This window comes from Nomascus leucogenys, chromosome 9 (genome assembly GCF_006542625.1).
Source record: "Nomascus leucogenys isolate Asia chromosome 9, Asia_NLE_v1, whole genome shotgun sequence".
Classification (NCBI taxonomy): Eukaryota; Metazoa; Chordata; class Mammalia; order Primates; family Hylobatidae; genus Nomascus; species Nomascus leucogenys.
Window position 1 is genome coordinate 82,256,619 of NC_044389.1, and position 15,812 is coordinate 82,272,430.

The 15,812-nt window shown below is 35.9% G+C and overlaps 1 protein-coding gene across 1 annotated transcript; it reads right to left on the reverse strand.

Moving 5' to 3' along the window:
• Window positions 1–1,546: 1,546 nt before the first annotated feature.
• LAMTOR3 (late endosomal/lysosomal adaptor, MAPK and MTOR activator 3) lies at window positions 1,547–14,990 on the reverse strand. The gene is made up of 7 exons (XM_003257500.4): window positions 14,776–14,990; window positions 14,388–14,433; window positions 12,343–12,377; window positions 7,664–7,722; window positions 5,886–6,019; window positions 4,421–4,484; window positions 1,547–2,409 (listed from the first exon to the last, which is right to left on the reverse strand). The coding sequence occupies exons 2-7, from the start codon at window positions 14,394–14,396 to the stop codon at window positions 2,336–2,338; spliced, it is 375 nt and encodes a 124-aa protein (XP_003257548.1). The 5' UTR covers window positions 14,397–14,433; window positions 14,776–14,990; the 3' UTR covers window positions 1,547–2,335.
• Between the last annotated feature and the right edge of the window lie 822 nt (window positions 14,991–15,812).

Genomic DNA, 15,812 nt, shown 5'->3' on the forward strand with positions numbered 1-15,812 from the left:
CATTTCTTTTTCTAGGATTTTTAGATATACAATTATTACCTGCAAATAGAAATCTGGCCACCTCATTTCTAAAAGACATTGTTTCACGCACCATTGCACTGGCAAAAATTTCCTGAACAACATTAAATAATCCAGATAATGGGAATTCTGGATTTCAATGAGTACATCTAATATTTCAATTGTAACAATTAACTACAGTCATGTGTTGCATAACAATGTGGATACGTTTCGAGACATGCTTTGTTAGGTGATTTCATCATTATGTGAACAGCATACTGTACTGACAGGAGCCCCAGATGGTACAGCCTACTACTACACACCTACGTTATGGTATAGCCTGCTGTTCTGACCACCCTCGTATGTGGTCCTTCACTAACTGAAACATCATTATATGGTACATGGCTGTATTTATAGCTCTTTGCAGGTAAAGCATTGTATCTCTTGCCTCTATTTTCTTGGCCATTTTAAGGCTATTTTCTTGCCCATTTTAGGTGCCCCTAGTCTGTGGTTCTATATCATCCTATGTATAGCTTTATCATAGCACTTTCTATACCTACTTCCTTTACTGAACTCTAAGTTCTACAAAGGAAGGTATCAGAAATTAATCTCATATTTACACTGGAAGGAAGGAGGAAGGATGGAAGGAAGAAAAAGTAGCACATGGCCCAGTGCAGTGGCTCACACCTTTAATCCTAGCATTTTGGGAGGTGGATCACTTTAAGTCAGGAGTTCAAGACCAGCCTGGCCAACATGGTGAATTCCTGTCTCTACTAAAAATACACAAATTTGCCAAGCACAATGGTGTAAGCCTGTAATCCGAGCTACAAGGGAGAATGAGGCATGAGAACAGCTTGAACCCAGCAGGCAGAGGTTACAGTGAGGCAAGATCATGCCACCACTGCACTCCAGACTGGGCGACACAGCAAGACTCTGTTGCTTAAAAAAAAAAAAGAAAGAAAAAGAAGCAGCACGGCACCTAGCCAATTGCCTCACTGCACAATTCTAGGGATAACAATCACACATATTCTACGCGAAAGACAACTCCCAGAGCATAGATGTATGATGAGACATGAATGGTGCTTCTTAGAATTGTGCAATGTGATAGCTCTGCTGACTGGCACACAGGTGCTCAATGAATATGTACTGAACTGTTCCAGGGAAAAACTGATTGTCAAAGAGCCTAGAAAGAATTTAACTCTGAATGATAGACTGCATTCCTGAACATAAAGGGCATATTCTAGAACTGCAGTACCTCTTTCATGCAGATTAAATTAGGTTCATGCCTGAGGTTTCTTGGTTTCTTTTCTTTTTTGTTTCTGAGACGGAGTCTCTGTTGCCCAGGCTGGGGTGCAGTGGCGCAATCTCGGCTGACTGCAACCTCAGGTTTCTTTTCCAATTAACAGTTCATACTACCATAATACAATCTCCAAACCAATACCTACAAGAAACACTCATTATTTATTCATGTGGCTGAAAGAGTAAATTAATTATGTTTAGATTTTTGAAAAAAGTCTGAACAAAAAAAGGACCTATACAGTGCTCAAACTATATTTTTAAAAATACTATTTTATTTTTACCCACATATGAAAAAAATGGCTGTACTATCATGTTTACATACATACTAACATTGGAAACAGAATAACGAATTGTATTTAAATTTTATAAAGAACACACAAACATTAAAACACTGATTGGTTACAGAAAGCAGAGTTTGAGGAAAAAACATTAGCTATAATTTTCATTTTCATTAAAGAGCAGCACCCTCTGAGAATAATCAAACTGATTAGTAATATTCATCTATACTGCAAAATAATATGTACAAAGGAAAGTTAGTGATTGTACTGATTTTGTTACTTTTACCAAGCCATTTTATGTTCCTCATTCAATTCAAAGAAATAAAACATAATCTGAAGAAAAATATGTCCTTATTACTATTCACAATAAAAAGGTGGCTTCATTCTGCAAGCCTGGGCATATTGTACAATTGGGAGCACTTAACGGCTCAAGTGGATCGATGTACCAGTTTGATTCTGATCCACTTAATAGAATCTCTCATCCATATCTGGCGACCAGACTAACTCCATGGGAGCTGTGATAGACTGAACCATTTCTGTGGTATCCCTAGATCTCACTAAATAAGAAAGACCCTACACCAGAAAATATAGCAACTGATCTATCTATAAATTACATCTATATGCTAGCTCTTTAGTGTAAGTTGGAAAAAGGGGCCCTTTCTTGAGCATATGGATAAAAGTATTATTGTAGTCTAAAGATTGCTGGATTGATATTGTGTTGTTATAATGAAGATAAGGTACACACTGAAACCACTGTCAGATTAAGAAACTTCCACAACTTGTCTCAATTCTTCAAATAATGGAGCAAGTTCCTTTTCTAGGCTGACAATTAGTCCTAAAATAAAGAGATTAAGAAAATTACATGTTAGAAAAGTGTTCCTCAAAGTCTGAAACTCAAATTTCCTTATGTCCAAAATACACAGTTACCAAAAGTAAATCAGAACATAGTTTATTTCCCACGACTGAAATAAAATACAGGTTGACCATACCTTATCCAAAATGCCGGGTACCAGAAGTGTTTTGAATTTTGGAATATTTGTACAATACTTACTAGTTGAGCATCCCTAACCCAAAAATTTCAAATACGAAATGCTCCAGTGAGCATTTTCTTTGAATGCCATATTAGTGCTCAGAAAGTTTCAGACTTTAGAATGTTTTAGATTTCAGATTTTTGGATTAGGGATGTTCAACCTGTACTATAACCCTAAATAAAGCAATCAAAAACTCCGCAGTCATTAAGTTTATTTTCAGCATCTATTACTAAAGTGAATGAGTGAAAAATACATAAGTATACATAATATACATAAGTACATTAGGAAATACAGAATAAATTATATGCACTATAATTTGTTAGAGTTTTGAAAGGAAAATCTTAATTTATACCTTACTGCTTCAAAATTTGCATTGACTCAGAAATAATACATACAATTTTTACTAAATAAAGCATACTTTTGTCTCTAAGCAAATCTTAACAGATTACATCAAAAGATAGGTAGATAGGGTGCTTCTATATTGAACAAAGGAAATCAGAAATTTATTTTTATAAATTCAACAAAGCTAAGACATAAATACTTCAAATGAAAAAGTATTTTAAAAATAAATGGCAGAGTACAAAACACACTGGAGTTCAATGATGAACCTGGAAGATAAACATCTAGAAATAAGCATATCTTGCTTCTCCTTAGTTTACTAGAGTGAAAGGCTATCTACCTCAAACAGAGCCTGTTTTATGTTCAAACAAATAAAGGTCTTTCTCTGTCTTATAGAATATAAAAAGCATCTGGACTCTCAAGGAAAGGGTCCAAGTACTAAAACAGTGTTCTGTACATTATCATAATATATAACAACTGGTGACTTAGTATGCGATGATAGGTGATTTATCAAAATTTAAGTATATTTTACAGATATACTTAAAATCTTAACACCATTACTATCCTATATAATTCAGAAAGTGTTTTTACATATAGTATTTTACAGATTCCTAAAATGTTTTGAAATGGAAGAGATCTAATAGATCATCAAATCTAAACCTCTCATTCTAAAGATGAGGTATCTAAGAACAGGCTTCAGTGACATAGCTAGAAGAACTTGCTCAGCTTGGGAGAAAAAAGAAACAGTAAAAAATATGTTACAATTCTCAACAGCAATCAAATCTAAAGGAGACAGACCTTTTAATAAAAATCCTACTTTATATAAAATGAAGTAAAAAAATTACAACCAAGTGAATAGTCATTATTTTACACATAAATATCCAGTGAAGGTATTGGATACAATGGAATTTTACTATTCTCTGTAAAGGGTACAGCTTCCTAGAATTTGTTCTCAAATTCTTCAATTCTCAAGAAGAGTGAGACTATGTTCATCCTATTCATGCTCTTTCAATTCTCAATCATATTCATTTTCCCCATTAGGTAAAATTTTAAAAATTCTAATTTAATAGATTGGTCTATAACTCATCGATCATTTTAATGCATTTTGTTGGGTTATCTTCACCTTGTTTTCTTAAACTGCTGTAATGGGAGCAAGATGTAGCACTCAAGATAACATTTAATTTTCCTGTCTCCAAAAAATAAAAAAAAAAAAATCACTTAACCATACACTTGTCTCATTTGAACTAGAAAATAACACTGTAAGATGGAGAAAGCGTATATTATCTCCATTATACAGATATGGAAACCAGGATTCAGAGAAATCACTTTTCCCAAGACATGGAAAAAAGATAGTGAAACTGGGCCACAAGTTCAAGATTTTTGGCTCTAAATCTACTATTCCTCTTAAGGTATGGTAATTAAATTAATTTTTTAAAATTAAGGATTAAAAGTGATATTTAAGGTAATTAAACAAACCTGTATTGGCACTGCTGCTGGCTATGAAACTCACCACCAAAGGTAAACGATTAAATTGAACCACCTAAAAAGAAAATAAGAGCCAAATAATATGTTGCATTATGAAAAGGTAGTATAACTAAACTGAAATGTCTTAATCTTTCAACAACTTTAAAATCATCAATGTTTTAGCCCAACATCATGGTATTATATTATGAAATAGGAAGGAACTTTATATTTCAGTGAATATTTCCATAAAACAGAATTAGTGATGATCTCTTAGAGACATTAATACCATTTAGCCTGGAAAGTTTTTAAGGTGAAAACATATCTCCATCTTTTTATCTCTAAAGCCCAACAGAATGTCAATTACATCGTAAGGACTTAATAAATAGTTGATAATTAAATGGATAAATGCAGTATTTCTCAGTTATTCAAGTAGTTTTGTCTTCATGTTATTTTCTGGCTCTTGTGTATTACTGTAATTTAAATTAAAGTAACTTTAAATCAACTATCTTAAAAAAAAAAAAAAAAAACTTAGTTTCAACCTAATCCTTATTGATGAAATTAAAGGTCAGATGGTTTGGTTATCTTTTACCTAATACACATTAAAATACATAACTTTTAAAATAAAAGATGGGCCTGGCACGGTGGCTCACGTCTAATCCTAGCACTCTGGGAGGCTGAGGTGGATGGATCACTTGAGGCCAAGAGTTCAAGACCAGCCTGGCCAACATGGTGAAAGCCCGTCTCTACTAAAAATACAAAAATTAGCCAGGCCTGGTGGCACATGCCTGTAATCCCAGCTACTTGGGAGGCTGAGGCGTGAGAATCACTTGAATCTGAGAGGCCGAGGTTGCAGTGAGCTGAGATCATGCCACTGCACTCCAGCATGGGGCAACAGAGCCAGACTCTGTCTTGGAAGAAAAAAAAAAAAAAGAGTAACTTAACATCAGTTGATTAGGAAACATCACTCTAAAGCACAAGGAATTAATTTAGTCTTAAGAAAATGTAGCTTGAGATCAAGAGACATGCAAAAACTAACTTCTTTCCCACAAATAACCTCATTTATTACATATATATATTTCAAAACAATGAAGGAATTAGCAGCAAGAGCAAATTTAATAAACTTTCAAGGAAAGTTTTTTTTATCTGTTACTACAACAAAAAAAGTGTGTCATCTGAGAATTCACAGTTGTTTAGCTAAGGGCACCATCTACTGGAGGTAACAGTGACCTGATGTACTCTTTTTAGGATAACATGTACTTTATTAAATCACTTAATTACTTTTGCATAGTAATTATTTCCTGGTATAAAATGTGAAGAAAATTACAACATTTTAATACAACCAATTTGAAGGCTAAAATTTTACAATTTCATCCGCTTCAAAACTAAAATTGAGAACTACAACACAAACTATTTTATATATAAAAGTCACAAAAATGACAACTGAAATCAGCAAATCATTTGATAATTATGAACTTACCTGGTAGGTGTTATAGTAACAGATGATACTTTTATTTTTTGAAAGTCCAAGTTTGCTCCCTTGGTCTGTTGCAAGGGCAAAAGTGGATAAGAAACCAGGTCGCAAAGCATGCTCCGGAGCATTGTCATTGGCCACTAGAAAAATAAGTGATTTAAATAAAAATTATGCAGAGGATATGGTAGAGAGATTTACAGCCCTTTTTTTTTTTCATAAACCTCTTTTCAAAATTGAGCACAAAGGTTATGTTTCACAATACTGAAAATCATACCACTAATGGGGTCTCACCACTAATCAGGAAAAATTGCTCAATCAAAAGTTCACTGATCACAAGTCAGAGAAGAAATGCTGACTCTCACAATTTTGTTAAATTTTAAAAAGAAAACTAAATGTTTATATTTTCTTGATATCTAACTTAAAACATAGATCAAGTACATTTAACTGGTTATCTGAGGACTAGGCTAGAATAAACTAATGAAAAAAGTTACAAAACTTCTGCTCTTATAAAACCCACAGCAGCAGTATCGCTCATAGATATTAACAATCTGCAGCTGGTTACCTGTTTCATGTTTCTCTCACTCATTAAAAGGTCTGCATGGAGTTTGTTATACTAATGAGCGCAGGGCTCAAGGCTTTAACACAGAGATCCTCATGAAGAACATTAGAGCTGGAAAATCTGAGATTATTTTGTTCCAATCCCTCATTACAGAATTAAGAGAAGGCAAGCAATCTGTCCACAGCCATTCAACAGCCATTTTATAGTGCGTTAGAAAGCACACTGGACCACATATCAGGAGATGATGGGTTCTATTACTGTTTTGTTACTGACTCATGTCCGACTTTGGACAGCAATGTCCAAAGATTATAAACCACAGGACCTCCTTTGTTCTTATAATGTGTTTGCCAAAATTCTCCCAGAAATGGAATCAATGTGTATACACAAATGTTTGTAATCTTTACAAATTCATGCAGTTTATTAATAAGAATCTAAGACATAGCTAACTCTCCATTAAAACTGCTAAGAAGTCCAAATGTCTTTGCACTTTATCACCTTCACTTATAAAATGAAAGAACTACATTAGTTGACTTCTAAACCTCCTTTCATTTCTAAAGTCTAAAATTATCTGATATATATGACAACTCCAGGTGGAAAATTGTAAACAAAATATACAGAACATTATCCAATTTTTAATCTCTGATAAAGCCATTACAGTGTCCCAACAAAACTAGGAACATCCATTCTCCTAATACCATAAAATAGAAATAGTAAAAATTGTCTGAATCCATACTGACTCTCTGTGACATCATGTTTACTTATGATCCAAATACATGGGTATTATCCTAAAACAACTAGCAATTTGATAAAATGTGTGTATGTATGTACGTATGTGTGTGTGTGTGTATATATACACATATATATACACATACATATATATGTAGGGATGTCTGTGTGTATATCCAGCTGAATACATGCTCACTCTCATCACTTAGATTTACTAATGGTTTACGTTACACTGTAAATGTCTTTAATGGGAAATGGATCTGTGATAAATCCATGCTTAAACTCTAAATGTAATATGATACATGTGATACATAATACATTGTAGATTCAAATTCAACCTTTAACATACAAAAGCAAACACTTTCCCCAATACTAAGACCATCTCCCAAATTTACTAAAATGAATTACCATGTTTGCCTGCTGTACTACTCAGATGTAAATTACACACATTTTTAGTCAAAAGCAAAGAAGACATTTGCATTTAAATGTTCAGTTTTACCTTTAATAACAGGTACTCCATCTCTATCTGATACAACAATGGCATGGAGCCCTTCGACACTAGAAAAAGAAAATAGTTAAAATATAAAAAAAGTTAAAATATAAAATTTTAAAAAGTTAAAATATAAAATATTTCATTTTCTCAAACTATGCACCTCAAAGACATAATAATTCTCATGTATTTTCTGAAAAACCACAGACCCCAAAATTCTCCCAGAAATGGAATCAATGTGTATTACAGAAATGTTTATAATATTTACAAGTTCATGCAGTTTATTAGTAATAATCTAAGACATAGATAACTCTCCATTAAAACTGCTAATGAATGATCAGTCCACGGTACACAAAAGCATGAAAGATTATTAGTGGCTATAGTGACAAAAAAGAGCCTTTTTCCTTTTTCATTCATGCAAATGTTAAGCGGCCAGTATTTGTGGCACTTAATACTTTGATACTATGAAAAACAGAAATAAGCACAATCATTGCCTCCACATGGCTTACAATCTAAAAAGTGAGTGTGTTATCAATAAAATAATCTCACAGTAACAAACGTAAAACTAAAACTGGTGGCAAGTGTTAAAAAGTTCATAGGGATATGAGAACCTAGAAAAGAGGAGGTTGATGTAGACAGACAGTAGGCCAGAGAAGGCTTTCTTGGACGCAGTAATACATCAGCTGAGATGTTATGGAACTACGTGAAAAGATGTGGAAAAACTGTTCCTGGCTAAAGAAACAGGGCAAAAGGAATGAAGGCCATGCAGTAATCCTTTCAGCCATGCTTACGTAAGAAGTAGTAAGCGGAATGGTCAAGCTATAGCTCTAAAGTTAGAAAGATCTGGGTTCCAGTCTAGGCTCTGCCACTTATTATCTATGCTATCTTGGGCTAGTTATGAAACCTTTATAAGCCTCAGATTAACAATCTGAAAATAGGAATAACTGTACTTACTTAGATATTGTGAAATTTAATAATACAAGGCACGTAAAGTGTAGGCTGGCACATAATTCAAAAATATCACTTATTAACTAATACCAATGGTGTCAATTGTACACACTGACAATGACATAATTTATCACTACAGTTTAAGTACTAAATTATCAGTGAGAATCCCTGGGAAATTAGCAATTAAGAAATACATACGGTAGAGCACAAAAATACTGTGTTAAAAAATATAAGGTGACACTGCTCAACTTTCAACATTTACGCAAAACCCTTTCATTATAACATAAAACTTATAGTCCTGTAACTATCTTACAGTATCTATAAACTACAACTCAGAGATTTGTTCAATGTCCCTACAGCAACCCGGAATGATCTATTCTTTGTGTTAACTTTAATGTATTAACTAAGGAATAAGAAATACTTATATTAACCTAATGTTTAAATACTGACATTAAATTTTTAAAATTCCCATTGTCAAAAACTTTTAAGTCAGAGAAGTGTTATTAAATGTGAGTGGAAAATGTTACAAACAAAATCATTTGTCTTCCTTACATTAAAAATAAGAATAAAATAACTTTATAAATGACTTTTATACTGTTTTTATCCTATTATTGGCATGATTTCCTATTCATTCAATCCTAAACTTATTTATGGATTAAAATATATCTCTAAGATTAATACATAACATAGGCCGGGCATGGTGGCTCACGCCTGTAATCCCAGCACTTTGGGAGGCCAAGATGGGCAGATCACCTGAGGTCAGGAGTTTGAGACCAGCCTGGCCAATATGATGAAACCCTGTCTCAACTAAAAATACAAAAATCAGTCGTGTGTGGTGGTGCTTGTCTGTAATCCCAGCTACTTGGGAGACTGAGGCATGAGAATCGCTTGAACCTGGGTTGCAGTGAGCCAAGATCGCACCACTGCACTCCCAGGCTGGGTGACAGAATAAGACTCTGTCTCAAAAAAAAAAAAAAAAAGATTAATACATAAAATAAATATATTCTTCTAAGTTAAAAACTAGATTATATAAAACATATCCTACAGATATTTGTAGATATGCCAATTATTTTGTGCAGTTACCAAAAGCAACATCATTTGAAACAGTAAAGCATTACAAATCCAACTGTCCATCAAGAAGGACAAGGTAAGTTATGATATACACCTACAAAGGAATACTCTGCAGCCATGAGAAAGAGGAAGTTCTCTATGTACCAGGAAAGATTACTCTCAAAGTTACATTCTTAAGTGAAAAAATACACAGTTTAGAACAGAGTATAGAAGAAGCAATAAATTATGTACCAAAATGTGCAGGCATATATGTATGTTGTGTGTATAAATACGTGTATATACATGTCTGCTCATAGGTACATAAAATATCTCTGTAGGTAATGGTGGGTGCCTCTTTGAGGGGAAACTGTGCATGTGGCTGGAGAGGAAGGATGGACAGCTTCTCACTCTATGTTCTTCAGTTAAGTCTTGAATCTGAACTTTGTGAATGTACTACCTACCCCCAAAATAAATTAAAAAGCAGGTAAAAAGAGGACCACAAAAATGTTTAGAAAAATTAGTGCCACCACAGGTAGCTTCTTTTTTTAAATTTCCATGGAAATTACTTTAAATACAACTAATGCTCCAAAGAAAATAAAAGGACTTTCTTTTTGATGGACTTCACAGAGAAATGAATTCAAGAAAGTAGAAAAATTATTTACACTCTTAAGTATATAATTGTAGAAATCAGGTCACAAATATAAAAGCTGTTTGCAATTCTACATACAATGCACAAAGAGTAATATGAATAGACTTTACTAATAATTAAAAATAACTGGCTCATTAAGAGATATTACACTTTTAGAAGAAATGAATTAAATTTTGTGAAATATTCTGAAGAAATCTAAACCTTATGCTTACTAAAACAACCATTTTTTCTAAAAACAAATGTTGCATTACTAATCAAAGACATCAGATTTAGTTTTATACACATAATTATGAAATATTTGGTTGTTTTAAAACATACAAAGTGGGATTATTAAAGCCTGAGACTGCTTTGAGTCACAACCAGATTTTAAATTGCAAACGCAAGAATGATATTTTGCAGAGAATTCAAAAAATGCACAAAAACACACATTCCATTAGTATCCGTAGCTGGCTGACTCTGTTACTGAGAGGCACTGAGGTACAACAGTTAAAAGCATGAATCCATGGCTCTGAAGCAGGATGCCTGCATCCAAACTGATACATCTAGCAACAAATCAAAGTGTATATTCTACTATTCTTCATAAATGTTCAAAACATTATTATTTCTTCATTATTATTGTTCTGGGATGCAGTAAGCCTGTTTTCAATAAATGATATTATGAGTTGAACTGGCTTTTTTTCATTATTAAAAAAAAAAACAGTACTAATACCTTTCCTGCCATTATGAAAGATTTTCATAAAGCTTTTAACAAATATCCTTTAACTGAATTTATTTCTTGGATAAGCACAACAACCTGATATTTCCCCTTTTGTTAAAAGATAAAAGACATCCGAATTCAAAGAAGAAGCAAGCACTTACTTTCCAACTATTTTTGATCAACATTAGAACTGCTCAGTAATATAATAAATACTTTTGGTATTATTCTCTAATTCCTTTATACAGACAGCTTCACCATACCCAGTGTCACACGCTATTATGATTTTCAGAGTACACTTAATAGTTAAAATGAGATCCCCACTGTCTGAAACATTTTTATTGCTTATAATCACAGATGATGTAATTAGAATCAATTATTGCTTTATTTATTAGATCTCCAGGTGAACAATGAGTATCTTTCTGGTGGGTTTATAACTTCAGAACACTGTATGCAATTTTGCTGTTTCTCCAATAAGAGATGCTAACACTCAAAAAAGGATTGTAAATCACTAAGACTTCTAAGTGAATTAACTATGCACTATTAACTATTTCATCATATCACCAGTGTAGTGGGGTATCTCTCCGTCCCAATTTGAGCGCCCTTTCATTATGCTAAGGTAACTACAGAAAAAAACAGAAAGCCCTCATTTTGCACAGTTCCAATATGCACATTTTAGTTCCTATGGTTAAGTAACACCACTCCCTGCAGAAGAGCACAGGTCAAACATTAGTTAGGATGGCATAATACCTCAATAACTACATAAAGTATAAACTTCTCTCTTTAGTCCACAAATCACGACATAAATAATTATGTAATTAACAGATGCACACTCTCATCAGTAACAAGCCACATCATTTCTTTCAAAGTATGTTGATGGTTGGTCACTGTGCATCTGTTATGCAGTTCATGCAGAGATAGCAAAGCATGTAGTTTTGTACCTCCTTGTCTCCCAATGATAAAGTATGTGACATTTAGAAAAAGAGATAATAAAGAGAGGAAACTGGCCAACAAAGACGAAACACAGCAAAGAAATGAAAAGTAATAATGCTGGAAGTGAATTTCAAATAGAAAGTAAAGAGTTATAGAAGAAACAGATGACCAAGGGAATGCTGATACTATCGCTCTAGATACACAGAGAACTCAGTGAAGGCAAACTTGTTGACATAAATGAGGAAAGCGGTTGTGATGAAAATTTACCAGAGGACATGATGCTGGCAAAAAATATTCATATTAAAGGAAATCTCAGAGATACTTCACAACATTGAAAATACACAGACAAAATACTTCATAAAATTAACATATGGCATATAGAATGTATTCAATAACAAATTAAACATTTCTTACCTTGGTAACTTTTTATACAAGAATCGCTTTAGGTCCTGAAAGAGAACATTAAAAAAAATCATGTTATAATAATAGGCCTTCCACTGTTTTCTAGATCCTGTCCTATCCAAATTTTAGGGAACTTCAGTTATCATTCATAACCTTTCTTGCTGTGTTTTATCTTTCTCTGTCTGATTTGGGTGTTTACTAGTCATGCAACTTGGAGTAAGTTAACTAACCTTTTTTCTCTAAGCCTATTTCATTATTTGTTGAATAGGGCTAATATAGAACCTACATCATAAGAGTGTTGTTAAAGTTTATTGAGAAGATGCATGGACTAGCGTACCTAAAAATGGGAAACACAAATACATTTTAGGCATAAAATTACATCATAATTTTCATACTAGTGTTTTACATCCTGTTGCTATTGTGTTCACTTGAGAAGACATTATAAACATCTTTCCATGTTCAAAGACAGACTTTCCACCATCATTTTAATGTTCTTGGGTAAGGTGATAAGACTTCTGTAAGACTGTTGTCTCACGTGACTATCACATTATAAAAATATGCCTTCCATTGTTTCATTATTTGTTGAACTCACCTACTCAACAAATAATGAAACAGTGTAAGGCATATTATTATAATGTAATTTTTAAAATATTCTGTTTAAGGACCTAAAATAAATTCTGTATGACTATGTGAGGCAACATTTTTTTTTTTTGAGACGGAGTTTCGTTCTTGTTGTCCAGGCTGGAGTGCAATGGCGCGATCTCGGCTCACTGCAACCTCCGCCTCCCAGGTTCAAGCGATTTTCCTGCCTCAGCCTCCCGAGTAACTGGGATTACAAGCACCCACCACCACACCGGGCTAATTTTTTGTATTTTTTAGTAGAGACAAGGTTTTACCATGTTGGCCAGGCTGGTCTCGAACTCCTGACCTCAGGTGATCCACCCGCCTTGGCCTCCCAAAGTGCTGGGATTACAGACGTGAGCCACCGCGCCCAGCCTAGTCTTACAGAATATAAGATAAATGACAATGTGTGTCAAGTGTTTAACACGAAACACAGTTAAGACTAAAGAAATAGAAGACTACTTTATTTTTCTAAGCTGGGGCTCACTGCAACTTCCAACTTCTGGGCTCAAGCAATCCTCTCGCCTCACTTCCAGCATAGCTGGGACTACACGGGTATCAATGTGCCTGGCTAATTTTTAAATTTCTTTTTGTAGAACGGGGTCTTGCTACGTTGCCCAGGCTGATCTTGAACTCCCAGCCTCATTTTGAATTCCCAGCCTCAAGTGATCCTTCCATCTCGGCCTCCCAAAGTGCTGAGATTACAGACTAAGCAACCGCATCAGCCAGAAGACTATCTTATTTTGTCTCATTACTCTCTCTCATCCCAGGAATTTCACTGACAATTTAGGTATCAATTTTGACCTCACATGGATTAATCAGATATCTGTTGTTTTGAGCCTCCAACACTTACTATTCTCCAAACCCGAATGATCATTTTATTTCATGTTATGACTACTGGCTTACTTTTGTTCTCATCCTACACACACACACACACACACACACACACACACACACACACACACACACACGTTTACCATGTTTCTAAAGAGGCATGCGTTAGAAATCATCGTAAATTGCTACAATAAACCTAATGAGACATTGTTACCACTTACTGGAAAAAAGTATTGTGGGTACATGTCCTACTGACCGAATTCTCACAGGAAAAGCAGCAAACCATCATTCAGAATTTCAAATGGTAAACATACAGAGCCTCTCTTATGCCCCAGCTGGACTGGGGAGTAGGGAGAATATAATTTTCTCAGTCTCAAGCACCTTAGTGTCCTACACCCCCATTCGAGGCAGAAACTCAGGATCCTGCAAATTCATTCATATTAGTCTCCCACTTCAGATATCAGAGAAAATAATTAACGGGGATGACTGGGGCTGGGAGGATCAAAACAAATTTCTACTTGGGAAGCTCTACCTCTCCCCGCTCAGTATTCCCCTCAAAATTCCCCACTCTTCCCTTCCTCTTATGTAGGGGTGTCACTCACATCCGCCATGATGAACCCCCTTCTCTCGCAGGATCAATCTCCACGCCTGGAAGAGAAACTCCCGGTGACTCTTCCCTCTTCGGCCTCCTCGTCCTCCCCACCCACAACTTAATAAGCGAGATCAGCCCTGGTCAGAACCAGGTAAAACCCCCGCGGTTCTAGAGCTTGGCCCAGCGAGCCCAGCGGGAGTCGGAGTGCCCCAACACCCCCAGCTGAGTAAGGGTACTCAGCTGGCACGCCTTACCTCAGCCCACCCCATCCCTGACCCTCCACCCCAAAGAGGTAGGCCCAAAGAAAAGAAGAGGGGGTCCTCTCCTTCTGTTTAATCTCACCACTCGCGCCACCTGCGGGACTAGGCCTCAAAACCAGGCAAAGTAGCGCCAGTTACCTCGGGTTTCTGGGCTCTCCGGTTCTCTCCGCTGTTACTTAAGGGACAGCTTTAAAGACAGGTTCCTCCTCAAGCCACCGTCACATGATTCATGACCTCTTCTGCACTCCAGGAAGCACTTTTTACGCCGCCGTCGCCCCACGATATGGGATTTCCGGAGGGGCCCGGCGGAAGCTGCGAGGGCGCGGCCGCCGGCCGCGCCCCGCCCCTTCCCCGCCCACCGCGGGCCGCGTCTTGCTCCTGCGCCTTGTGTCACGGGCCGAAGGACGTCAGCTGTGGGGCAGAGGATTTGTACGAGATCGCTGGACCCTAAGAAACCCAGAAAATGCAAGCAAGGTTATGTGTTACAAGACATTCTTGTGCAGAGAGGGTGTATAAATGTCATTAGTTTTGCAGGGTCCGTTATCTTAAAACCTTTTCTTGTAGATGAAGAAATTTGAGGGGATGGTGTGATGAACTGAAGAGCAAGCACCAAATTGCCTGTGATTGGAAGTACCAGGTCCACATGTTTCTGACCGTTTCCTAGGCTCTTGTGACTTCCCCAAGGGTGCTGTTTACTCAAGGCCTTATCTAGATTGAATGGGGAGGAGCCATGGGTATTCTGGAGCACTTCAAGCGTCTACTTTTAACATGCAGACACTGATTACGGGCACCTTCTATGTTCCCTTTTACATCAGAATTTTAAAAAATTACTAAGGTCTCATGTAATAAATAATAATTGAAAAAAATAAAAGCCTTGCCGGGTGCGGTGGCTGACGCCTGTAATCCCAGCACTTTGGGAGTCCGAGGCGGGACGATCCTTTGAGCCCAGGAGTTCCACACCAGCCTGGCAAGATAGGACCCCATCTCTACAAATAATAATAATAATAATAATAATAATAAATTATCCGAACGTGGCGTGCGCCAGGTACTCGGGAGGCTGAGGCAGGAGGATCCCTTAAGCCCAGGGTTTGAGGCTGCATTGAGTGGTGATTGCCCCACTGAACTCCAGCTTGAGTGACAGTGAGACCCTCAAAAGAAAAGCTTCTTTAGAAATC

What these genes read in the sequence shown, in the direction of transcription:
- LAMTOR3 (XM_003257500.4), bottom strand. An exon ending in TTGTATAAAAAGTTACCAAG is followed by an intron (nt 7,723 to 12,342) that starts GTAAGAAATGTT and finishes TTCTTTTTCTAG; the next exon opens with TGTCGAAGGGCTCCATGCCA. An exon ending in TGGAGTACCTGTTATTAAAG is followed by an intron (nt 6,020 to 7,663) that starts GTAAAACTGAAC and finishes TTATTTTTCTAG; the next exon opens with TGGCCAATGACAATGCTCCG.